Source organism: Lepidochelys olivacea, assembly GCF_965140295.1.
Source record: "Lepidochelys olivacea isolate rLepOli2 genome assembly, chromosome: 4".
Classification (NCBI taxonomy): Eukaryota; Metazoa; Chordata; order Testudines; family Cheloniidae; genus Lepidochelys; species Lepidochelys olivacea.
The window spans coordinates 18768768-18795600 of NC_140414.1; the positions used below are offsets into that span (position 1 = coordinate 18768768).

At 44.3% G+C, this 26833-nt stretch overlaps 1 protein-coding gene across 1 annotated transcript in view; it reads left to right on the plus strand.

Annotated features, from left to right (window-relative positions):
• Window positions 1–26544, plus strand: part of GC (GC vitamin D binding protein) — a 42793-nt gene extending 16249 nt beyond the window's left edge. Inside the window, exons 4-13 of the mRNA XM_084627372.1 lie at window positions 2173–2384; window positions 5321–5453; window positions 9132–9226; window positions 11705–11834; window positions 14547–14749; window positions 15591–15723; window positions 15922–16019; window positions 17313–17445; window positions 23731–23817; window positions 26295–26544. Of these exons, the coding sequence (XP_084483498.1) occupies window positions 2173–2384; window positions 5321–5453; window positions 9132–9226; window positions 11705–11834; window positions 14547–14749; window positions 15591–15723; window positions 15922–16019; window positions 17313–17445; window positions 23731–23784 (1191 nt within the window). The 3' untranslated portion in view covers window positions 23785–23817; window positions 26295–26544. The remainder of the gene's footprint in view (window positions 1–2172; window positions 2385–5320; window positions 5454–9131; window positions 9227–11704; window positions 11835–14546; window positions 14750–15590; window positions 15724–15921; window positions 16020–17312; window positions 17446–23730; window positions 23818–26294) is intronic.
• Window positions 26545–26833: the final 289 nt, after the last annotated feature.

Sequence of the window (26833 nt, forward strand, 5' to 3'; positions counted from 1 at the left end):
GGTGGAGAAGTCTGGGGGGAGGTGACTAAGTATGGAAGCATCTTTAAATTAATTTAAAAGGTAACGCTGACTATGGCTGAAAGGCGGAGGGGTTTATTGTCTGTTCAGCGCACACATGTAACTCTCATTACTATTAATGGAATTTAATAGAGCTGGGATCCAGCTGCAAAAATCAGGTCTGGATCCAGATTTCAAGCAGCTTGTCATGTGATTAAGAGTTACAGAAAGGGTTAAATTTTCCTGGAATAAAGGAAATGGTACTATCCCTAAAGTCACTGTGACCCCTCTTTCCTCCAACCCTATGCTTTGGTTCAGAGCTTCTGCCTAAAACCTGCTGCTGGTGTCTTGCTACATATTTAAAGGAACAATACACATACCCTCATGTTGCCAAAAGATTGGGGTATGCTGATCCAAGCTTTTGGGTTGAGGCCATCTCTATTTTTTATTTTGGGCAAGTCACTGTCCCACCTTGTGCCTCAGTTTCCCCATCGGTACTATGAGGATAATCATTGTGACCTCCTCTGTAATGTGCTTTGAGATCTAAAACTGAAAAGTGCTATATAAGAACTAAATGTTGTTGTTATATAGTGCCAATGGCTAAGTGGTTTTGCAAATCATATTCAGAGTATGGATGAGGAGCCCCAAAAAGTATTGGGCCACATTTCCTGTGCACAGATCACTGCTCTGGTTTAATCGCGTCTGGAGAAATACAAATGTTGGGATGACTAATATCTAAGAGACCGACTCCTCATCGAAACGGGGTGGCCCACTTCTGCCAACTTAAATACCCATTTCTGGAGTTACACCTGCCTCTTTCCTCTTCAGACCAACTCCATCATGCCAGCACCAAGCCTGAGTGTGTGGACTGGGCATAGGCCAGTGCATCGATGTGGGTGAGGAATCTTCAGACTCTCACCCCAGCCACAGAAGACTCATTAGGTGGAGGCTACTTCCGCTATGTGGCTAAGTAGCTCTCCATGCCAGTTACATGCTCCTAACATGGGACAGAGAATTGGAGGACCATGAATGGCCAATCATCCGCTTCTACCTCTCCCACAGGCCTGCTCTCACCTGTCTGTGCCCTGCAGCCTCCTTGGCTCCATGCACTACAGCCCCCCAAATCCTACCTTTCCTCTCTACAGCAGAAATGCATCAGATTGACTGCCAGAAGACCCTGTGCAACAATAGAGGCAGAATTTTGACACTAAGCAACACAACCACATCCACTTTGAGCTACATCCTGCAGTCTTCTCACTTAAAACAAGTCAATGGGAGTTTTGCCTTCATTAGGGCTCCAGAATCCATCCCTTTCTACAGTGATTACCATTAAAAATGGAATGTTTTCCCACAATTACCACACCATAGTGTCTGAAATACTGCAGGTATCTCCTGTGCTAAGATAGCCTTCACTGACCACATTGCTAACACTGACTTTGTAATGCAGCCACTGTAGTTCTCCTTCTCCTCTTTTCTTGCTTTGCATTGGAGCCCCCACTATTTCTGGTGCTTGCTTTATGCATTAAGCAATTGGGTTTTTTACTGCTGATAGTGTAAGACGTTTGGGTCAGATACCTTTTAATGCATGTTTTGTGTTATCTCCTTCTTAGAAGCACCCTGAACATAAGTTGGCTTAACAAAAGTCAGAAGTTGGCCAGAGCTACAGTGCTTAACAAGTGGTTAAGCAAGATGGTTAACAAAATTCTCACACAACTCATTCATCCCCCCCCCCCCCAAAGAGTTATCTTGTCCCTCTTCTCACCAGAGAATGAATAGCAGAAGGGGAAATCTCATGTTACTAAGACTGTATTACATTGACAAAGTATTCTGTGGTACATTCATAGGTATGCAATGAATTACTAACTAACGTGGCCCCAATAAACTCCATAAGTGACTGGGAGGGGTTGCAGCCAGCACAGAGGAATAAGGTAGTGACACTGTGGTTCTGAACAACATACCTGTGCTTATGTCCCCAAGATAGGTATCACCAGTCCAACCCCCCACAGGGCTCCTCCACAGAGCCCGCTTCTTTGAGCTGTGTGCAGAAGTGGATTTCACCTATAGAAGGAGACAATGTTTTACTTAAAGAATGTGAAAACTGTAATTACTGCTAGACTGAGAACTTGGACATTAATGTTCTCTCATTTCTTTTTCTTCCATTCCACCCTACCCCAGTCTTCAGCTCTGTCTGCCAAGTCCTGTGATGAAAACTCTCCTTATCCTGATCACCCAGGGATTGCGGCTTGTTGTACCCAGCAAGGGTTAGAGCGAAAGCTCTGTCTGGCCGCCCTGCACCAACCGCCCAAAGAGTTCCCTACATACATGAAGCCATCAAATGAAGAACTCTGTGAGGCCTTCAAGAAGGACCCCCAGGATTTTGCAGATAGGTAAGTGTAACCCACACACCTCCTGGATGTGGTGTTCTGGCCCATCTAGTGTCACCAAAACTACTTAAAGAGAGAGAGAGAGATTAATGAGTTTACTCTACAGCTAGCTGGCTTTTTTTCATAGATTCATAAATTCATAGATATTAAGGTCAGAAGGGACCATTATGATCATCTAGTCTGACCTCCTGCACAACACAGGCCACAGAATCTCACCCACCCACTCCTGCGAAAAACCTCTCACCTATTTCTGAGCTATTGAAGTCCTCAAATCGTGGTTTAAAGAATTCAAGGAGCAGAGAATCCTCCAGCAAGTGACCCGTGCCCCATGCTACAGAGGAAGGCGAAAAACCTCCAGGGCCTCTTCCAATCTGCCCTGGAGGAAAATTCCTTCCCGATCCCAAATATGGCGATCAGCTAAACCCTGAGCATATGGGCAAGATTCACCAGCCAGATACCCAGGAAAGAATTCTCTGTAGTAACTCAGATCCCACCCCTTCTAACATCCCATCACAGGCCATTGGGCCTATTTACCATGAATATTTAAAGATTAATTAATTGCCAAAATCATGTTATCCCATCATACCATCTCCTCCATAAACTTATCGAGTTTAATCTTAAAGCCAGATAGGTCTTTTGCCCCCACTTTTAGGTCAGGCTTTTAAAGACTCATGCTTTAAGCTGCAGAGGCCCCAGGTTCAATCCCGCCCACGGAAGACCGGGGTCTGTCAGCATTACATAAGCACTAAGAGTTTAGCTTATGAACTTTACACATCTTGAATGTATCCTGAGAACAACATTAAATCCCTTAGTTAATTTCAAACAAACTCATTCACTAGTCAACAGGTTGTCTCCATTAGATTCTGTTTTTTCTCTCTGACGAACGGTTGGGATGCAGACAAGTGTAAGTGCTATTAAATGGGGGTTAAGCACTTGATAGAAGTTTATCTTGTGTGCTTTATTGTCTCTAGCTCCTGCATGGATGCACAAAGCTGCCAGGGTACAAAGAACCTTTCTCCCCCTACCCACTTTGTGTGCCAAGCACAAGGGTTAGAACCACAGTCCCTGGAGACATGCTCCACTCATAATGGGGCAAAGAGGACCATGGCTTAGCTTAATAAAATCTTATATGGTGTAGCAGTAACGTTCTTAAAGACAATGGGGTCGGAGTGTCTTTCTGGGTGCTGTGTGATCTGAAGAAGGGTCTCTGTGGTGCCTCTCAGCAATGCAGTTTTTAGAATATCTTCTGCTTGGATTGCAGTAGTTGGGGGTCAGAAGGCACCAGGAAAGGCTGTGTTTCTCTTGGTTCAGGAAGTTAGGACTATTGTTTGTTCTGACTCATATGGTGGAGACATGGTGGAAAAGGTAAGGAGGGGAAAAGCAGAGAGCCCTCTGTAGATCCTGAATCTCTGACTTATTGTCTCATTCCTGGGTTCTCCTAAGGGACTAACATAGGGACTGAGGTTCAGATTTTCAAAGGCATTTAGGTACTTAAACCTGCAGATAGGCACCTAATACAAATGAATTATAATGCCTAGCTTACTCCAGTACCTATCTCCCATTGAAATGAATGTGAGATAGGCCCCTAAACCATGTACGACATTTTTGTAAATTCTGCTAGACACCTGTCTGCATCTTTAAACGCTAAAATCTGGCCCTGAATCTCTCTGTAGAGATTGATAGTAAAATTTCTTTTTAGATACTTTAGAGAGAGATTTTCAAAGGTACAACAGTGATTTAGTCACACAACTCCCACTGACTATCAAAAGTATTTGATTGTCTTTGCAAATCTCTCTGCAAATCTCTCCCTAGACACATCAATGTGCGAAAGAGCTGTCTGATGTTAAGCACCCAAGTTTGCCAACTTTGGACTTAACGCCGCTGTTTATTGTTAGATTTATGAACACATTTACTTTTATTATTTCTTTCCTTCTCCTGGCGCTAGCTGTTTAATAGTCTTAGAAAATGTAACCAAACTACAAGATAAAGTGTCCAATGTGATTGCCTGTAAAAGAAGCAACTGTCTCATGCGCCAGGGATAAAAGAGAGATCCATTAACTCTGACATTTCACCCAAGCAAAACCAGGGAGAATTTGGAGCTCATGTGCTATGTTTAGGGCCACCTCTATGTGGATGCACAGCGAGGCTGGGGAGAGGGTACATCCCTGTAACACAATAATATGGCAGTCAGTTGTGTGGGAGAGGCAGTTAGAACTACTGCCCGCACTCACAGGCCTATGGTGGATGGGAAGGGGCGTGATCATAGCTTCCTGTTGGCATCATGCTTTATACAAGCATAATGTCTCCCTCCATATGACTTAGGCACTACAGAATCTCTCCTCTTTCCCCCACTTTGCACTCCATGGATGCACAGAGCATACCCTAGCTCTACGTATTTATCTTTTATTGCTAACCCACCTAATTTGCTCATCAGGGTTGGCAGATGCCAGTCATGACAAAAATGCAATTTATTAAACCATTTATTAATTTATCTGAAACTCATCAGGATGCTACTAAATAGCCAACTTAATATTTTTTATACCATGAGAGTTATGAAGACTCCGTAAGGTCAGGCTGACCTTATGAACTGTAATGATTGTCAAAAAATGCATACGAATAAACAAACTTGCTGGAATATTTCTGTTCTGATTTCAGTTGGTGGAGCAGTGACGCATTCACATGGGTTTAAGCCCATTTTTGTGAACTGGTTTATGCAGGCAGCCTGCTATATGTTCCTGGCATTTTAAAAAAAAATTGAAAATAGCATACGTTACATTTGCAAAAACACTGGGATGGGATTTTCAGAAGCCCATAAGGGAGTCAGGTGCCCAACTCTCTTCGAAAGTCATTGACTTTCTTCAGGTGCCAAATTCCTTTTGATGTCTTTGAAAATCCCTCTGAGTTAACAAATCCTCCAGCCAAGTACTGTCTCTTTTCAGGTTTGCTCATGAGTATTCCAGTAACTATGGACAAGCCCCACTCCCAGTATTGGTGGGTTCTATAAAGAATTACTTATCCATGGTTGGGACTTGCTGCATTTCACCAAGCCCTACTGTGTGCTTCTTGAAAGAGGTAAGTGTGTCCCTCCTTCACTTGCTTCCTACCAACTTCTATAGCACTACAATTCTAAAACCTTTTAAAAAATGATGTCTCTTCTATTGGTTCTTTAAGCTTGACACCATCCCTGTCACAGTGGCATGGCAGCGTGTGCGCAAAATGCAGTGCCACACATCGTAAATTATACGTACCGTATAGAACAATGATGGAGTATTACCTTGTTACCTTAGAACATTCAGGGTGCCATTTGGAAGGCTACCGAAGGATGTAGCAATTCAGCCCTGGCATCCACTGACTTTTAATCGTGATTAAGCTGTGCGACTCTCGCCAGTTTTGCTCCATGAGGAAGCAAGGGAACATTTGCTCTGCATTTGATCCCCCTGGGTTTGCACTCCTTTAATATGTAATTGTTGAAGTCAAACCCAACATTCCCAATGAAACTCAGCTAAAGCTATTAAGTTTCATATCAGGACCTTGCTAAATCATGAATTTTGATAGAAAATCTAAATTTGTCCAAAGTCTACTCCATAGGTTTCACACAACTCTCGACATCTTACCAACTGTCTATAAGATGCTGCCACACATGAAAATGAGCACAATAAGGGGTTTGGTTGCACCACAATCAAACAATATCCCTCTTATGTAAACGCCAGTCTTATTACACTCAAAGTTGTCTAAGAGGAGATGGTTACTGCCATTCATTCATTCATTTTCATTTGTTTAAAAAAAGGCTACCCATCAAACAAGATATGGCCGAATAGTGTAGAGTCTTTCTGTGAGAGATCTATTGCTATGGAGATTCACTGTAATAGGCAGCACAGTCCCTTAAGGGAAACTATGAGAGAATGCAAAATAATTTCCTTGGTGGAGAGAGGGAGCTAGGAAATTAGTGAGGAGGGAGAGAAGTTTACTATGCCACTGGTACCAAAAAGGGGGGTTGCTCTGAATCAACCTCCATACACTGTCTTACTGTCCACTTCAGGAAGATCGCATTTAGGGTCTATAGTTTTTATTTGGTTTCCTAGCATCACCATGCACCCAGACTGGAATAGGATTTGCTGCTAATGCAGTGGAGGCAGGTGCACCAATTCCCTTTGCTTTCAGCCTGTAGGGAAATTAAGTAAACATCACAAACATGATGTTCATTTCCTACTAAGTGGCAGCTGCTAAACATCACTCCAGTCATTTCCAGCAACCTGGAAAACTATTTTATATGTTTCAGAGTAGCAGCTATGTTACTCTGTATCTGCAAAAAGAAAAGGAGTACTAGTGGCACCTTAGAGACTAACCAATTTATTTGGGCATAAGCTTTCGTGAGCTACAGCTCACTTCATCGGATGCATTCAGTGGAAAATACAGTGAGGAGATTTATATACACACAGAACATGAAAAAATGGGTGTTTATCATACACACTGTAAGGAGAGTGATCACTTAAGATGAGCTATTACCAGCGGGAGAGCGGGAGGAGCGGGGGGAGAAAACCTTTTGTAGTGATAATCAAGGTGGGCCATTTCCAGCAGTTAACAGGAACGTCCAAGGAGAAGTGGGGGGTGGGGGAAATAAACATGGGGAAATAGTTTTACTTTGCGTAATGACCCATCCACTCCCAGTCTCTATTCAAGCCTAAGTTAATTGTATCCAGTTTGCAAATTAATTCCAATTCAGCAGTTTCTCGTTGGAATGTGTTTTTGAAGTCTTTTTGTTCTAATATTGTGACCTTTAGGTCTGAAATCGAGTGACCAGAGAGATTGAAGTGTTCTCTGACTGGTTTATGAATGTTATAATTCTTGACATCTGATTTGTGTCCATTTATTCTTTTATGTAGAGACTGTCCAGTTTGACCAATGTACATGGCAGAGGGGCACTGCTGGCACATGATGGCATATTTCACATTGGTAGATGTGCAGGTGAACGAGCCTCTGATAGTGTGGCTGATGTGATTAGGCCCTATGATGGTGTCCCCTGAATAGATATGTGGACACAGTTGGCAACGGGCTTTGTTGCAAAGATAGGTTCCTGGGTTAGTGGTTCTGTTGTGTGGTGTGTGGTTGCTGGTGAGTATTTGCTTCAGGTTGGGGGGCTGTCTGTAGGCAACGACTGGCCTGTCTCTCAAGATTTGTGAGAGTGATGGGTTGTCCTTCAGGATAGATTGTAGATCCTTGATGATGCATTGGAGAGGTTTTAGTTGGGGGCTGAAGGTGATGGCTAGTGGCGTTCTGTTATTATCTTTGTTGGGCCTGTCCTGTAGTAGGTGACTTCTGGGTACTCTTCTGGCTCTGTCAATTTGTTTCTTCACTTCAGCAGGTGGGTATTGTAGTTGTAAGAATGCTTAATAGAGATCTTGTAGGTGTTTGTCTCTGTCAGAGGGGTTGGAGCAAATGCAGTTGTATCATAGAGCTTGGCTGTAGACAATGGATCGTGTGGTGTGGTCTGGGTGAAAGCTGGAGGCATGTAGGTAGGAATAGCAGTCAGTAGGTTTCCGGTATAGGGTGATGGTTATGTGACCATCGCTTATTAGAACTGTAGTGTCCAGGAATTGGATCTCTTGAGTGGACTGGTCCAGGCTGAGGCTGATGTTGGGATGGAAATTGTTGAAATCATGGTGGAATTCCTCAAGGGCTTCTTTTCCATGGGTCCAGATGATGCAGATCTCATCAATGTAGCACAAGTAGAGTAAGGGCATTAGGGGACGAGAGCTGAGGAAGCGTTGTTCTAAGTCAGCCATAAAAATGTTGGCATATTGTGGGGCCATGTGGCACTTCAAATCAGCGGCACTTCTATGGGTACCCACATGGCCCCACATGGCAGCACTCCTAAATTAGCACACTGCAAGCTCCAGTCCAGAGCCATAAATGGAGGATCACTGCTGTGACCTTCTCAACATGGAGATCAGGATCTCCCAGGGGTGGGGAATCACAAATTGGTGACAGGGGATCATATATTGCTAAATAGTAAAGCAGGCCTGGCTCGATGAGAGATGGTCCTGGTAGGGAAGCAGAGGTCCCAGACTGTAAAAGATAGAGAATCACCCCCTTTGGATGATAGTGATCTTAAGAGAAAGGAAGTAAGTTTGGAACTCTAAATAAAAATAAAGAGATTTGGAAGTTAAAAGCCACTTTTGAAAAGGAGTGAATTACTAGGAAGGGAAATGCGAATGACTGAGAACTGCCAAGTTAACATATTCAGACCTGAATTTCTGACACTCCTCAGGACAGAGAAGAGGGCAGCAGTTCGTCAGCATTGCAACCAGTAAAAAGGGTATTCATGACAGGAAGAAGGGGCTCCAGTTGGAGTACCCTAGGTGACAAGACATCTTACATGAGCCTAAAGACTATATAAATATCTCCTTGAACCATCGCAAAACTGAAGGACCACAAGTGATAGTGGACATCTAGGAAAGCTGTGTGTAATTTCAGCATTGCATTGAGGGTTAATGGGGATATTTAGATTCATTTAGGATAATAAACTGAATGACACACTGAATGCATCCGATGAAGTGAGCTGTAGCTCACGAAAGCTTATGCTCAAATAAATTTGTTAGTCGCTAAGGTGCCACAAGTACTCCTTTTCTTTTTGCGAATACAGACTAACACGGCTGCTACTCTGAAAACTGACTGATAGGAATGCTCCCGTAGACTACAAGTAAAGGAGTCAATCTGTGCCTAATGCAGTTCTTCTCCTTTCTGTTCCAGAGGTTAGAAAGAAAGACTCTGTCCATACTCACCACCATGTCAAACAGAATTTGTTCCCGCTATGCAGTATATGGGAAGGAAAAATCAAAGTTCAGGTACGAAGGCAATACTATATGTTCAGAAGTGAAGGTGTTTCATATTTGAATTTCCTGTTTCCTGTAAATTTGTAATAAGATTCAGCAGGATTTGAAAAATAAGTGCACTATTGTATTCTGTGGAAAAGTACTGTATTTGGTAGAGGTGCAAAGCAACCAGTCTAACCTATTACCGTTCTTTTGTAGCATGTCAAAACTGTGAAATCCTTGTTTAGATGGGCTCCCATTCAACCCAAGATTATTTCAGCTGACATGGCTACAGATCTCTCTTGTGTATGGTTGGTGGAGTCTCACATCCAATTAGAAGGGTGCTCAAGAGGCATATACTTACTGTTTCTAGTCTGCAGAGATAAGAGAGTAGATTGGGCTTTCGGCTTTGTAGTGGCATTGTGAACAGCGGGAGTGTTGTTTGTGTACTGAACACAGAGAGCAAGATATTAATGTTCCGGGCTCTTGACTAGTGCCGTAAGGTGGGATAACATAAGAGTGTATCAAGGATAAAGGTGGCAAGTGCTCATGGATACTCTTGGTTTCAGAGTTAAATTTGGGTATGGAGCCATGCCTCTGGATTTCCCAACTCCAGCTATTTAGGCCAACATCTTTAAATGAGATGTCTCAGGTTTGGCACTTTAATTAATGTGCTGCTTTTCAGAGCTGCTCAGCACCCATATGGAATCACAAGTGCTCAGCGCCTCTGAAAATCAAGACTACTTATTTAAGTACTTACACAGGGAAGGATGTACCTAAATTTAGCCACCCATGCTTGAAAAAGTTGGTCTTTTTCTTTCCCAACTACACTGTTTTAATGAGATTCTTTCAAACATTAGTCCATCGTTAGAGAGGGCTAAAGTATGACATCTCTACTCACCTGTAACTCAGTCATTGCTCAGGCATCATTCCCAGTGACTTCACAGGGAGCTTGTCAGAGTAGAACAATATACCACGTGAGGAGGAATTGGCCCAATGATCCTGGTTTATGCAAGCATGTTAAAGCATTTCAGTCTTCCAGTTCATTGTGGTGTACTCACCATTAGAACACCCACTTGCAACAGGGCATAATGTTGCAGGTACGCCCAGTTCCAACCCCTTCTGCTGGCCATCTCCATCTGCGTGGGTCTTCCATGGCCTGGCCCTCCAGGCAAGTCACCTAAGAGTTCAAAGTTCAATCCCCTTTCAGGGCATTCAAAGTCCCAACACACACAAGCTCCTGAGCTCAACTCACCGTTCTTACTGGACTTCTCTTCAGTTCCCTGCCCCTTATAGCCTCCCCGATACAGAAGCCTGCTCTGCGGGTCTCTTCTATTCTTTAGTCCCCTTTCAGAAGGTCTCCCTGGACACTTGGCCCCTTGTTCCAAGGGTCCGCCACATAGTTAGCTCTATTCCTGTGGCTCAGTTCTTCAGCCATAGACAACACCAAATTCATAGGCCTTCCCACACAGACAAATACTTCTCCCACGACAATCTCTTCCACACCTAGCTCTCTCAGCCTGTGTAAAGCCCAGCAGGTCTATACACAGGCCTGTAGGGTTGCTAGGCAGTGAACACCAGCTCCACACTGACACCTATTACCAGCTTGTGCACCCCAACCCATGACCCACTGCAGACACCAACCCCAGGAAGTCTCACCTCTAGGGGTTTGACAGACAACAGCTTCATGGCACCTGATTGTCTCCGTACACTGTATAAACGCAAGGGCCATTCCAGGAAGTGTCTAGGCAATAATGCAGAGTACTAGCTGGCTGCCATAACCACCCTACATTCTCTGTTCCTGAATTCCCAGTATTGATCTTGAATCTTGACCCCCATTCGAACCCTGGAATACCCACATGGCCCCCGATACCTGGTATTGGCCCTCGGCCTGATCTCCAACTTGTCTCTAGCTCTGTTCTTTGGCCTGACTCGCTGCCTGACTATTGACCCTGGTACTTATTCTGAAGCCCAGCGGTTGTTCCTGCCTACTGAGTTCCTGCCACTAGTCCAGCTTATCTTCACCCAGGATCCTGACAGCCTGCTTTTAAGGCCCAAGTGCCTGATGGATCACCACCTAACTCAGGCCAGGAGGCAATCAGTCATTCACCCCACTGGTGTTGGTTGTGTCTCTAATTGAGGTTCTTCCCTTTCTCTGGCAGGTGATGGGGAAACACCATCACACTGCTTTTCTATTTTTAGTACATATTTTAAAAAGCCATAAGATATATGCGGGTCATCTTAGTAGGTTGAGAGCTAAAGTATTGGCAATAAAAGACTTTGTTGCCCTTCCCTGCTCCTGGTTCAACATTCAATAAAAAATTTACCGTATTTGTTTTTTCAGACCTTCTGCAGCCATAGTGTGAAACAAGCAAATCTCTTTTTAGTTACTCGTGTTCAAAATTCGTGGCACTTATCCTACAAATGTCAATAGACAGGACTTAAGAACAGTAGGCAGACTTTGGAATGGCTAAAATACCTAATTCCATTTTGCATTTTGTGACTGTCTAGCACCTTAACAATGTTTGCTCAGAAGATACCCTCTGCCTCATTTGAGGACATTTCCCCACTAGCTGAAGACTCTGCTGAGGTGTTTTCCAAGTGCTGTAATTCCATGACTGAAGACTGCATGCTGAAGGAGGTAGGAATCCCAGAATTCTAGACAGAGCAGACCTCTTAAGTCATCTAGCACAGTGGCTCTTCACTTTGTTGAGCCCACAAGCCAAAAAATGGCCCCGAAAGTCATGCCACAAAAGCTTGTGGGATTTGGATCAAAGGGAGAAACAATGGGAGGCATTGGAATGCTTTGAGCAATAGGTTGGGCAAACTGTCAGGTCTTGAGGACTTGTGTGTAGGGGTGGTGGGGACACTCAGTGGGGCTGGCAGGGGTCTGATGCTGGGTGGGGGTTTGGGAGCCTGTGGGATGGTGGGCTGTTTCCTTTCTCTTCTCCCACCTCTGCCTGCTTAGTACTCACTTCAATGAGTACTGTTTTGGGATGCTGGCTCTGCAGCCTCTAGAAACAGCACATCCGCTACCCCAGAATTAGGTTCTCTAGGCAAGTGGGAGGAGGGGAAGGCAGAGAGCTGTGTGGTGACTGGGTTGGGAGGTGGAAAAGGGCTAAGGTGGCAGGAGCAGCAGAAGAGAAGAAGAAAAGGGAGAGAGCAAGATGTGCTCCCTGGATCCTACAAACTGCAGGATTTGGCTTTTTTCCCCTCAGTCCATAAAATAAGGGTCACACACTGTAGACTGAGAAACACTGACTTAGTCCAGACTCCTTGCTGGTGCAGTAGTATACCACACTGTACGCTTGGTTGTGCTTTGGTGCAGTTTTGTTTAACATGTCTCAAGTAGTTGAACTTCCACAATCACTTCCCTTAGAAAATTCTTAGGAGAAGGCCAGAGTTTGAAAGTATTTTGGCTGCCCAATGGGAGTTAGGAACCTAAACACCTTTAATAATCTCGCCTGAAGTGCATAAGCTTCGTAAGTGCTATCATTTCATTCTTCAAAGGGGCTTGTTTTGTTTCTGCTGCTTATTCCCTCTGGGTTTCTTTTCCTTTAGGGTATGTCTACACTTACCGGTAGGTTGGAACTGCTACAATCGATGCAGCGAGTATCAATTTAGCGGCTCTGGTGAAGACATGCTAAATCGATGGGAGAGCACTCTCCCATCGATTTGTGTACTCCACCTCCCCGAGAAGCATAAGGGAAGTCAACAGGAGATGCTCTCCTGTCTACCCAGCACAGTGTAGCCACTGCCGTAAGTGGATCTAACTACATCGACTTCAGTTACGTTATTCACGTAACTGAAGTTGCATAAATTAGATGGATTTACTGTGGTAGTATAATCCAGCCCTAGTTTCAGATGACTGTACTAATTAAAAAAACTTCTTTGAAATGGGATCTCTAGAGAGTAGCATGAGTGATTCCATTCAATTTCCCATTTCATGTATTTATTTCTGTATTTGTAATTGAGCTTCCAAATCACCAGCTAACTTATTAGTATAATAATCACTTGTGCTGCTAATTGTTTCCCCTATTTCTTTATTTACTCTTCCTCATGGAAGAAGTTGTTAACAGATGGATTTCTCTATTTGATAGGTGCCCATCACACTGCTGTGGGGTTTGAGTAAATACATCCATTGAAAATTCTTTTATTCAGTTTCTGTATTGACTCACCCATTAGTTTCCCTCCAAGACAATAATGTATTTGTGGGGGAAATGTCTTCCTAACCTCAGTCTTTAGGTTTTATGTCCTAAAATTTGGGGATTAATATCAGTTCTACAGTTTTATCCTAGATAGTCAAATAGTGGATGATATTCTTATTCAGATTGGGCCAAGATTTTCAACAGTGACTAGTGATCTGGGGTATCTCAATTTTGGGGTGTCCAGCATCAGATACTTACAGCTTTCAGAGAGTGAGTGCTCAAAGCTTTCCAAAAAAAATCACCTTGATGGCATCCCACGTTGGGCACCTAAACATGGACTCACTAATTACTTTTGAGTGTCTTAACTTCAATGTCTAATCCTCTTCTAAAATCGACTCAGCTTTTACAATGATGCCTTGTGACAGTAAGATCCATGTGTGCAAACAAAGTTGGCTTTGACTGATTACTGTTAAGATGATATGGACTCTAAGCATTTGAAAACTGACACGTAACCCTGAGCATTGCACCCAACCCTGCACATTCAAAGTCCAATACCAAAGTTCACTAGTTGGACTTTGTGATGTTTCTGGCAGGTAGGAAAAGTTAAGCCAGTTTTCAGAGGCTGCAAAAGCCAGAGTCATGCCTTTTGGGTATCTCAACCATCAGGAATTGGTTCTGATATTGTAATCCTTCTACCATGTGTGTTTATTGTTTGACACATTGTCAGTTTGAGACCGTTTGGGATCTAGAGTTGTTTGACAGCACAGAGCTAAATTTCCCTCCAGCTTGTGCAATTCACTTAAGGTCTTATGAACTCACTTGTTTTTCTCACTCTGAACTCCAGGAACCAGATCCAAAGCCCAGACAGTAACTGGAAATGCTGCTGGTCCAAACACAACAGACTTATTATTAATAATAGATAAGGCACTGGAGGAATGACCGCAGGGCTGGGAGTCAGGGGGTCCTGAGTAGTAATCATAGCTCTGCCACTGACTCACCATTTGGCCTTGAGCAAATCATTTCACCTTCCTGCTTGTTTCCCCATCTGAAAATGGGGTTGATAATATTTATCCACATGCCTCCTAAGGGCACAGTGGGAATTTAGTAGTCAGTGTCTGCACACTGCTTAAGACAGGTAAACCATTGTAAAAATGTCAGGTATCACTATACTTCAGCCCTTAAACTCATTGCTGTCTTCTTTATAGTTGTCAGAACTCACCACAAAAATATGCACTAAACTATCATCCAAGGACGAAAAATTTTCTGATTGTTGCAATGGAAAAAATCTCCTGGAAAACTACTTCTGCATGTATTCACTGCAACCTGCTAAATCCCCTCAACTGCCGGAACTCCAAAGGCCCACAGACGAACAGCTGTGCACTGGTGATGGGAGCCATCAGATGGATCGGTACATAGTCTCATTGCCCTCCTTCCCCAGCCCAGACAGAACAATGGTTACCGCTGTCCAAGCGGAGCCTTAGTTTCATTCTAACCCTTCTGAAAGGCACTGAGTTAATTGCCTTTGGTTTATGATTATTCATATCACTTGTACGTCAGCAGCATCAAGAGGTCCTCGTTGAGACAGGGGCCCATCATGCTTCGGTGCTGCATAACCCTAATAAGAGACAGTTCCTGCCCCCAAAGCGCTAACCATCTAAATAGACAAGACAGACAGAGTGTGTGGGGGGCGGGGGGGAGGAAATACTATGATGTGAAAAGAAGCACAGAGAGATTAAGTGACTAACCCAAGGACACACAGGGAGTCAGTGTCAGAGCCAGGACTATAACCCAGATCTCCTGAGTCCCAGTCCTGTGCCTTAACCACAAGACCATCCTTCCTCTCTTCAGGGGTATCACCCAGCAGCTCCCAACAGGATCAGGGTCCCATTGTGCATGTTGCTGTACTGACACACAAAGACATAGGCCCAGAGCTTCAAAGGTATTCAGGCACCTAACTCAATGTGAGCTAGGCACCCGGGTATCTTTGAGGATTTGGACCACAGTCCCTTCCCCCAAACAGCTTACAATCATAAGCAGAAATGTAATGATGATGGGAAGTGTCAGGAAATGTTAAGAATAGGTGGCACTACGAGCCCTGCCTGTGATCCACACTGGAGAAATTGGTGGTTTTGTCTTTGTAAGAAAGCATCATCTAAAGCTTGTCAGCAATGCTGAAAGGAGGGATCTGGTTTCAACCCATGATGAACACGCAAACTAGAGGGTACCATGTTTTTCTTGTCCTGTTGCAGATTCATATTTGAGAAAGCGCGGAGGCAAACCAGCATCCCAGAGGTGTTCCTAAGTAAGGTGTATGATGCTACCCATAATCTTATCAATGGATGCTGTCCTGCTGCGGATTCCATTGCTTGTGTCTCTAGCAAGGTAACAAGTGTAATCGTTTTCTCTCACACGTTCAGATGCCCTCTGCCTTGCTCTTAAATGTCTCCTTCCCCTAAAATCTTTCCCAAACTCACACAGAGCTTGTATGCGCCAGCCACAGCTCGCGGGTCAGGACAATGCATTGTGACAGACTGGGGGATTTCTTGATTATAGAAATATTCCTTTTTTTCTGCACTGCAGAGGCCACAGCTGAGGGGGGAGATATTCAAATTCCTAGCAAAGGCCAATGAGCTATGCGGAGAATATAATGACCTGACATTCCTCAAATTCAAACAGAGGTAAGAATACACATTCCTGATCCTGTAAGCTCTTCTACTTCCGCCATTTGCTCCTAAAGCTTCTCCTCCATTCTTGACTAATAGGGCACTGCCTGCAATATGTCCTGAATATTCCTACGCCCTTTTAAAGAACTTCATTTCAGCTGTGTCTTTGCCCCTTTTAAGTTCACTTTCTACACATGTTCTAATGACCAAGTTCACAGGCGCGAGTGTTTTGGGAAACATAGAAATTTGAAGTGAATCATGGAGGATATTCACAGAAAGCAGATCTATTTGGACCAGAAACCTCACAGAGAATTATGCTCCTCAACTCGCAGCATAGAAATAGCCCGTGTGACCTGTGTCCAGTCAAAAGTGTTCAGAATTAAGGGATGTGTAAATTATCTGTGGCCCAGAGGTGATTTCTCTTGAAAGGGGACAAGGCAATGACTTCTTCTGCCCGCTTTAGTTTTGAGGCAGGGCCAGGGGTGGCAGATCTGTACAATTTTTGGTGGTGTCCAGAATGGGTCCAAGTCCTGCCTGCCCGCCCCCCTCCCACACACACAAATGTACACCTGCCTAAATCTCTGGGAGGGAGTTTGGGTGCGGGAGGGGTGCAGGCTCTGGGAGGGAGTTTGGATGATGGGTGCGGGCTCTGGGCTGGGGCAAGGGGTTGGGGTGCAGCAGGGGGTGAGGGGTGCGGCACTTATCTTGGGTGGCTCCCGAAAGTAACCAGCACACCCCTCTGGCAGTGGTTCCTAGGCGAGGGGACTGGGGAGGGTCTCCGCGTGCCGCTACCTGCAGGCTCCGCCTCTGCAGCTCCCATTGGTCACAGTTCCCGGCCAATGGGAGCTGCAGCGTCAGTGCTCAGGGCAGGGGCAGTGCGAGAAGACCACCCCCACGGGGCCACGGGGACGTGCCGGCCGCTTCCGGGAGTGGCGTGGAGCGAGAGTGAGCAGGAAGCCGGCTTAGCCTCGCTGCACTGCCGGTGGCAGCGGTCGGGGGCCCCTGGGCCCTTTTAAATCACTCAGGAGTGGCAGGCGGGGCCGGGAGACACTCCAGGGGAGGCATGCGGGGGCTATACGAGGGGCCAGGAGAGAGACCGGGCCCCGAACATTGGTGGAGCCAGGCCCCGGGGCCCGGAATATTCCTGGAGCACGGGCACCACAGGCCCATATAACTCACCCCCGGGCAGGGCTGCTAGTAGCTGAGACATGTATTTGTACACCAATTAAACAGATCAGTGTAATTTTTACTGCTTATTCTGTCACTAACGCGTCCTTTAAAATCTGACCTGTTGCCACTACATTGCAGACTAAAAGAAAGCTTCAGCAAGACAATGCCTGATGCAACCCCAGCCTCCCTTGCCGAACTGGTGGAGCAGAGAGCCAATTTCACCTCCACGTGCTGTATTATGAATGCACCTCCTCTGTACTGTAGCGTGAAGGTAAAGTGCCCTCTCTTTCTCTGCTCTCTTCAGTGACGTTCAGGGGGTATTTATTTGGCTTTCATCTGTCATGTGACTCCTCCTATAGCTGCTGTGACTCTGCATTTAGGGCCAAATCCTGCAAATGACCACACAGCCCAAAAAGCCAGCTTTTGTATTTGCTAGGGATCCCTGACGAGGCCACGGAGGAGGGAATCTTCCCTGCCCCTAAGGTCATGGAGTCCCTACGCTTCCCGTGGCTTCCTTACTGATTCCATATCTGCTCTGGAAGGGCAATGACCATTGGATGCAGGTACCAGGGAGTTCTCTGGCCCTGCATCCTCTCCTTCCCAGACCTACCCCAGACCTTCTTCCCCAGGAGGTCCTTCCCAGACCTCCTACCCCATCTCTTCCTGAGAGTGCAACAAGAGCTCCTGCAGAACTAGTACCCCGGAATGGCACCTCCAAAGTCCTTCCCAGGGTACTACCTCCACCCTCAGGGCAAAAGCCACACTCCTCCTGGAGCACCAAGCAGGGTGTACCCGGGAGGAGAAGCTCCCTTATCCTTTGACTGGGTGCACCACGTACTCCCCCTGTGCTGCCCACACTCCCCGTCACCCCATGGCCCACTGGAGAGCAGTACTACAGCATTACCATGGCCCAGTGGACATGATGGGGGCTGTGCTTAGCCTCTGTACAGGGGCCCAAGCAAAAGAACACTCCTAGTGTCCTCTCCCCGCACTGTGGACTTGCTTAGCCTGGGCACAATCTAGCCTGCTTTTCAGGATACCCACTGAATGTCTTATTTCAGGACAAAAGCAAGGTTTGGGCGGGTTTGGGTGGAGGAACTGCTCCAGCAATATCTGAGAATAACAAGGGGTGATGTTATCCTCTAAGTGGCACCTATAGCTGGTGTCCAGACAGCACCCAGCAGTGATCACCTGGTGATTAAGACCTCTTGATTCAACGGCTACACTTAATGCTTCTTACTTTCCTGGCAAATAGGCGGTAGCTCTACAAGTAAGCCATCTTTATCAATGACCTGGAAGAAAACATAAAATCATCACTGATAAAGTTTGCACATGACCAAAAAGTTGGGGGAGTGGTAAATAATGAAGAGGACAGATCTCTGATTCCGAGCTATCTGGATCACTTGATAAACTGGTCACAAGCAAACAATATGCATTTTAATATGGCTAAATGTAAATGTATATATCTGGGAACAAAGAATGTAGGTCATGCTTACAGGATGGATGACTCTATCCTGGGAAGCAGTGACTCTGAAAAAGATGTGAGGGTCACAGTGGACAATCAGCTGAACATGAGCTCCCAGTGTGATGCTGTGGCCAAAAGAGCTAACGTGATACTGGGATGTGTAAACAGGGGAATCTCGAGGTAGGAGTGGAGAGGTTATTTTACCTCTGTATTTGGCACTGGTGTGACCACTGCTGGAATACTGAGTTATTCAAAACGATGTTAATAAATTGAAGAGGGTTCAAAGAAAAGTCACAAGAATGATTAAATGATTAGAAAACTTCCCTTATAGTGATAGACTCAATGAACTCAATCTATTTAACTTAACAAATCGAAGATTAAGGTTTCAGAGTAGCAGCCGTGTTAGTCTGTATCCGCAAAAAGAACAGGAGTACTTGTGGCACCTTAGAGACTAACCAATTTATTTGAGCATAAGCTTTCGTGGGCTACAGCTCACTTCATCAGATGCATAGAATGGAACATATAGTAAGAAGATAGATAGACACATACAGAGAACATGAAAAAGCGGAGTAAGAGGCTAATTAATTAAGATGAGCTATTATCAGCAGGAGAAAAAAAACTTTTGTAGTGATAATCAAGATGGCCCATTTAGACGGTTGACAAGAAGGTGTGAGGATACTTAACATGGGGAAATAGATTCAATATGTGTAATGACCCAGCCACACCCAGTCTCTATTCAAACCCAAGTTAATGGTATCTAGTTTGCATATTAATTCAAGCTCAGCAGTTTCTCGTTGGAGTCTGTTTTTGAAGCTTTTCGGTTGCAAAATTGCCACCTTTAAATCTGTTACTGAGTGGCCAGAGAGGTTGAAGTGTTTTCCTACTGGTTTTTGAATGTTATGATTCCTGATGTCAGATTTGTGTCAAGATTGTCCAGTTTGGCCAATGTACATGGTAGAGGGGCATTGCTGGCACATGATGGCATATATCACATTGGTAGATGTGCAGGTGAACGAGCCCCTGACGGCATGGCTAATGTGATTAGGTCTTATGATGGTGTCACTTGAATAAATATGTGGACAGAGTTAGCATTGGGCTTTGTTGCAAGGATAGGTTGCTGGGTTAGTGTTTTTGTTGTGTGATGTGTGGTTGCTGGAGAGTATTTGCTTCAGGTTGGGGGGCTGTCTGTAAGTGAGGACTGGTCTGTCCCCCAAGATCTGTGAGAGTGAGGGATCATTTTTCAGGATAGGTTGTAGATCTTCGATGATGTGCTGGAGAGGTTTTAGTCGGGGGCTGAAGGTGACAGCTAGTGGTGTTCTGTTATTTTCTTTGTTGGGCCTGTCCTGTAGTAGGTGACTTCTGGGTACTCTTCTGGTTCTGTCAGTCTGTTTTTTCACTTTAGCAGGTGGGTGTTGTAGTTTTAAGAATGCTTGATAGAGATCTTGTAGGTGTTTGTGTCTGTCAGAGGGATTGGAGCAAATGCAGTTGTATCTTAGAGCTTGGCTATAGACAATGGATCGTGTGGTTTTGTCCTGGATGGAAGCTGGAGGTATGTAGGTGAGTATATACCTTCAAGTCAGCGGCACTACTGTGGGTATCCGCATGACTCCACAGTATGCCAACATTTTTATGGCTGACTTAGAACAATGCTTCCTTAGCTCTCGTCCCCGAATGCCCCTACTCTACTTACGCTACATTGATGACATCTTCATCGTCTGGACCCTGGAAAAGAAGCCCTTGAAGAATTCCACCATGATTTCAACAATTTCCATCCCACCATCAACCTCAGCCTAGACCAATCCACGCAAGCGGACCATTTCCTGAACACTACTGTGCTAATAAGCGATGGTCACATAACACCACCCTATACCGGAAACCTACTGACCACAATACTTACCTACATGCCTCACAAATATGGGGGGAAATCTCAAGCCCAACATTCTGGTTTTATTGCCTTTTAATGAGAGCTTGTCTGAGTAAAAACACCTGGATTTGGCCCATATCAATTCAAATATAAGCAGAGAGAAATTATTTAAGATTTTGTTCATCACGCATACTCTGTAAGGCCCTGATTCTGAAACTGGCTCCATGCAGGGAGATTCCTGAGCCCAAATGACACCTCACTGAAGTCACTGGGGCTCCACACAGATGAAGAGGGTGTGTTCACCCATAACAAGTTGCAGGATCAGGGCCAGCGGTTGGGAGCGGTGAGTGGTCAGAGTCTTGCCTTTGCATGGTTGGGAGACAGGTCCTCAGAGAATGTCTTTCATCCGCCCAAATACACCCCCAGCAAAACTTGGTTAATTTCTTGACCTCTTGCATCCAGAAGCACCAGAGCAGCCAGCTAATTTGGGAATCCTATCGATCAATCAATTGATTGCCACCTGACAGCATTCTAGTTGGTGATAATCTGTCCACCTTCATCACAGCTTTAAGTGACAGCATAATAGCCAAATATTATATATTCCTTATATAATTCCTTATAAGTTCAGTCCATTCTTCCTGTTGAGCTCATTGTGAGTGCTTGGAGGATAAACCATGAGAGCTCAGTCAGTTGAGCTGATTATAAAGTCCTTTTGGTTGGTCATTTTCCCGTGTGTGTATCCTCATGTCCCTGTCCTGAAGTTATTCTTCCTGGGATCACTTTCTCATGGCTTTGATTAGTAGGAAGTTGCCAACCAATTTGCCTTCTATTCCCTAATTCATACTGCTAAAAATTTACTTTTTCCACCTCTTTTTGTTTTATGTCTTTTTTTTGTCTTCTTGGCAACCATTTAAAACTGGCTGGGTATTGATGAGTATCCAGTCCGACAGGGGGACTTCCACAGTCCTTTCCCGTAGGATCTGAAATCTAGGACCGGATTGCCACCTCTTCCCCACACACATGAAACACAGGCCTCAGTTACTCTCCGTTGGTTGGGGGGAGTGTTTTTTTAATACGATGCCTTTCCCTGGTACGTCTAACTTTTAAAATCATATAGACCCAAAGGCTATAGCTAGCTAAGAGGGCAATTTTTAGGAGCTTTAAAATATACAATTGTTTTATGAGCATGAGAATGAGCTTTATTTTAGGGTCTAGTGTGTGGTTGGGTCTGTTTCTGTTATATAGTAGTGTTCCTAAATCTCCCTGCATTCTTAGAGAGTACTTTGCTTTTCCTGCCAGCTTTTTCCCTTACTACTTTTCTGGCCAAACTATGGCCTCGTAAGTAACGACTACGTATCTGCCCTGAGCACAGGGCACCCAACAGGTGTGCCGTCCTGTGAGCACACCAAGCAGTGAATTGTGATGGAGAATCACGATTCATTTTCTGGTTCCCTCCCCTGGCTTGGGTGGAAAGGGGCAGGGGGGGACAGGGAAGTAATCTGTGAGTGATCAATACCAATAGTAAATTATTTCCCTTCTGCATCTGCTGAGCTGCTCAGGATGGGCAGATTCAAGGCTCTGCCTACTCCTGCTCACCTGCTTTGGAAGGGAGGTAGCAAAGCTGTTCTCCCCACAGTACTGTGACCCAGACAGCCTGTGCAGTGATGTAAAGGGCTGCCATACCACACAGCGCTGGCAGGTGAGACAAGTAATGGTGCTACCCTAAATTCCTCATGGGGCCAAAGCCAGCGACAAAACTCCCACTGATTGTGCCCCTCCTCTGTATTTTTCCATTACCATTATCTGCCATCTCTCATTGAGTCTGCAGAGAGATTTCCAATCAGACTTCATTTCTGGTGGCACCTCTGGCTGATGGTTCCCCTCCTGAGATAATCCCATCACTGGTGAGGTCTCCAGGCCCCCTTGTGTTTGAACACAGTGTTCTCCGGAGCATAGTTAGCTGAGTTAGATTGTAAACACTTGGGTGCTTGGATCTCCTCTCTTCTGTGTTTTGTGTAGCTCTGTTGCACTTTTCTGATGCTCTATAACAACAATAGAAGCATGCTCAGAATAAACCATTCTCCTCATTGTCAGTCAGTCTGTTTTGTGTAGGATTTCCTATTAAGAATACGCAGTATTAAAATCACTTTTAATAAATATAAGCATGTTCTTCTAATAGCTGTAAGCATCCGTCCTCTTTATTTCATGCTCTGTAGGTGGATAATTGCCTCAGATGCATTTATGCTTCCGCAGTGAGCATGGGATGCAAACTAACATTATGGTTCATTTTCTGCCTCACAGTGAGGGACAGAGACGGGTTATATGTTTCTCTTTTCAAAAAAGTCTGTCAAAAACCACAAGTGGAGCCAATCAGTATTTGCTCCTTTTGCACATCTATTGCTGTCACCCCAGGATGCTGAGGCTCTGGGTTATTAAAGGCTTGCAAATTTTAGTTTGTATGTAACATCTTATTTATTATTTGTATTACTGTAATAATGCCTAGAGACTCCAAGATCTTGTCGTACTGGGAGCACACACTAAGTAAGAGACAATGCCTGTTCCACACAGTTTACAATCTAAATAGAGAGACAAGGTGGGGGAGGTAATAGCTTTTATTGGACCAACTTCTGTTGGGGAAAGAGACAAGCTTTTGAGCGTACATAGAGCTCTTCTTCAGGAGACCTGATATTACCTCACTCACCTTGTCTCTCTAATATCCTAGGACCAACACAGCTACAACTACACTGCATACTATAATCTAACTAGACAAGACCCGGCGGGGGTCGGGGGGAGAAGAAAAGTATTATTATTTCCACTTCACAAACTGCAACACAGAAAGATTAAACTAACTTACCCAAGGGCACCCAAGAAGTTGACCCTGGATTTCCTGAGCACCAAGCCAGTTCCTTAACCACAAGGTCAACCTTCTTCCAGTACTAGAACAGGAGGTCAGAAGTCAGGCAGATCATCCATTCCCTTCATGGAGCATGAAATTGCCCAATCAAGAGGGCCATTACCTCACATAGGCAACGCTTACTTCCCTCAAAATAGAGCTTAAATGGGAGTTAAGTGACACATAGACCTGGCACTGGGCTCTACACAGGAGTGAATTTCATCCATAGTCTAATATGAAATTCCATCACAGCCAGGACTCTCCTTACAACATTCCTTTATTGCTTTTTAAATAGGCTACAGAATAATAATGGAATCTTTTGCCCTATTTGCAGATTAACACTGAAGTTGGACACACATGTGACCACGATTCCTGCATGTTGATCTAGCTGTGGAAATGCAAACAAAAAAAACCTCCCTAGGTAGGTGTCAAATCTGACATAGACTTTGTATGCAGGCAGTTTATAGTGCGTGATTTAATTGGTAAATGATCTGTGGGACAAGGACAGGGCTACTGAAGACGGATACTGCGTGCTGCTATTTGTCAGGTCTTTACACAGACTGGGAGAGTTAGAGAGCTCAGTAAATAAATTGCTTGCCTTAGAATGGTGTTTAGTGCAATTAGTGTGATTTTAAAATCAGTTTTTAGGCTTAGTCTTTACAGTTTAAGAGATTTAAAAACTATATGAACTCTGAATACATGTTATGTGATTTAGTATGTATCCCTAAGGAATAAGCCCTATCCCATCCCCCACCAACACCGAAGGCTCCTGGCAGCTAAACTCAAGCACTTGGATTGAGCAAGGGGAGTGTGATTTGGAGTGGGCGCTTGATCCTGCCTCTTCTTCAGTGTTGGTGAGCTTCGGCACTGGTGAACAGTAATACATTCGCCCAGTGCACCTGGGAGTCGGGGAAGGACAGTCAAAACAGAGCACTACGAAAGTTAACTAGAGTTATAACTTGTCTGTTGCACATAACTCAAGTCCTGTCCATACTCAAAGTTCTTCCACAATTCATTGGGAGAGAATTCAGCTAACTGCAGTGCTAAGAACCATGGGATGTGCCCCCAGAAGCCGTCATACTGCACATCAGTGAATACAGTGCCATCCTGGATGCAGAACTGAAGTATTATTTCAGTGTGGCCATTCTCACTCCAGGTAGACTAACTCCAGACCAGTAACTTAAGTGAAGTCTGCCATGAAGACATTCCGAGGGTAATGCTAAAGAGGAAGCTGACATATGGGACCAGATCCTCAGCTGATGTAAATCACTGTAGCTCCATACAATTCAATAGGGCTCTACCAATTTACATCAGCTTAGGAATAACCATTGTTGGTGTTTTGTCACAATCCTGACTTGAATCAAGATCTTTCCTGTCTTCACCAAATGTATTTCTTCACAGGTCTGTATTATTTTTAAGACTTAACATTTATGTTCTGAAAGGGACATAACATAAACAATGTGCTTGGGTCATATTGTTCCTTGTACAAACGCAAAAAAACAATTCTGATTTTTTTTCTTTTGATCATTTTGCTGACAGAATGCAGAGTTTGCAAGGAAGCATTTTGAGTCAAGAGTCATCTGATGAATTGACAGGTTTCAGAGTAACAGCCGTGTTAGTCTGTATTCGCAAAAAGAAAAGGAGGACTTGTGGCACCTTAGAGACTAACCAATTTATTTGAGCATGAGCTTTCGTGAGCTACAGCTCACTTCCTCAGATGCATATCGTGGAAACTGCAGCAGGCTTTATATATACACAGAGAATATATAATATATATATATATATATACACAGAGAGAATATTCTCTGTGTATATATAAAGCCTGCTGCAGTTTCCACGATATGCATCTGAGGAAGTGAGCTGTAGCTCACGAAAGCTTATGCTCTAATAAATTGGTTAGTCTCTAAGGTGCCACAAGTCCTCCTTTTCTTTTTTCTGATGAATTGACTGGTTGAGTTACTTTGTTAGAATGTAATAATCATTCTTTCCACCTCAGTCTATGTGACTGCATGTTGGAGAAAAACAACCATTATTTTTTGTTCCCGTCACTATTTTACTTGAGATGGGCCCAAACTTAACCCCTGATCCTAAAACACCCAAACTTTGGGGAAGTTTGTATCCTAATCCAAACATCATGGCTCAGCTCAATGTTCGCCTTATAATTATTTTGACCATTTGTTTAGTTTGATTGATAAGATAACACTGAAAAAAAACCAACAGCAGAAAGAATTTCTAGCCTGTTTTGATCCTGGTTTAGAAGTGAGATTTAAACCAGATTTAAAAGCAATGGTTCCATTTTTAGCACCTTTACTGATCTTTACTAGTGTTTGTTCAATCTTTCATCCAAAGGTTTCAAAGCCTTTGTAACCAAAGAGGAGGAGAAGGAGGTGTATACCAATGGGGATAGAGAGGGTAAGCGACTGGCTCAAGGTTGCAGGGCAGAACATCCGGGATTAGAACCTAACTGTCTCTATGAGGGTGACCGTTTTTTAAATGAAAGGTAAATGTGCCACACTCTCCATTGTTAATCAATCAACTCTCAAAATTGGCAGCTGACATTTCAGGATGGGATTCTCAAAGCAGCCAATGGGAGTTAGGCACCCAAATCCCAGTAAATTTCAGGAGGAGTTGGGTTTCTAACTTCCACTGATCCCTTTGACTATTTCCCCCTTTCATGTAATGTTTCCTGGGCCTTTTACAGAACTAAGCAACGTATATTTGATACATGGAAATCCTTTTTACACTTTACCCAGCAAACTGTACCAGCAAGTTCCTTTTAGCCCTACAACTCTGTAGTCCTGGTTACACACTAGAGAGAAACAGAACGCTGAATCAATTCCTTTGGATTACTCATTTCTGGAAGAAGCATAACCTTTGGTAATTGTTTCACCTTTGTAGGCACAAAGTGAAAACAGCAATTAAAAGGAAGCATGATCCTCCATTTATGGTGATGCATGAGGACCTCTGCTTTTCCTGAGTCACAAGAACTAAAACCGTGAATCAGTCTCATGGCTTCTTATCTATTATTACAGCAATGTGACTAGTGTTTATTGCAACCTCAATAAAGGCTTCAATAGCACCTCCTCGCAGGTGATCATGTTAACACAATGGCATGTTTAAATGGAAAATACATACTGGCAAACACTGAGGTGATGTGTCTTTTCAGTTAGATTGGACCAGATCCCCACTGCTATAAATCAGATCCCTGACTTCAGTGGAGCCACCCCCATTTACATCAGCTGATGATCTGTCCCAACTGAGGACAGAAGTTCTCTTTCCAGGTTCCATTCCAGCTTCTACCAGAACTTTTGTCTTGGAAAACCAAGGGAACTCAAGGGAAAACAGAGCATGTGACGGGGCAGCTGCCACTCACTGGCAAAGAGTTAATAGCAGCCCTTGGAGCAGTGGCACAGAACCCAGCCAATCAGAGGAAGGCT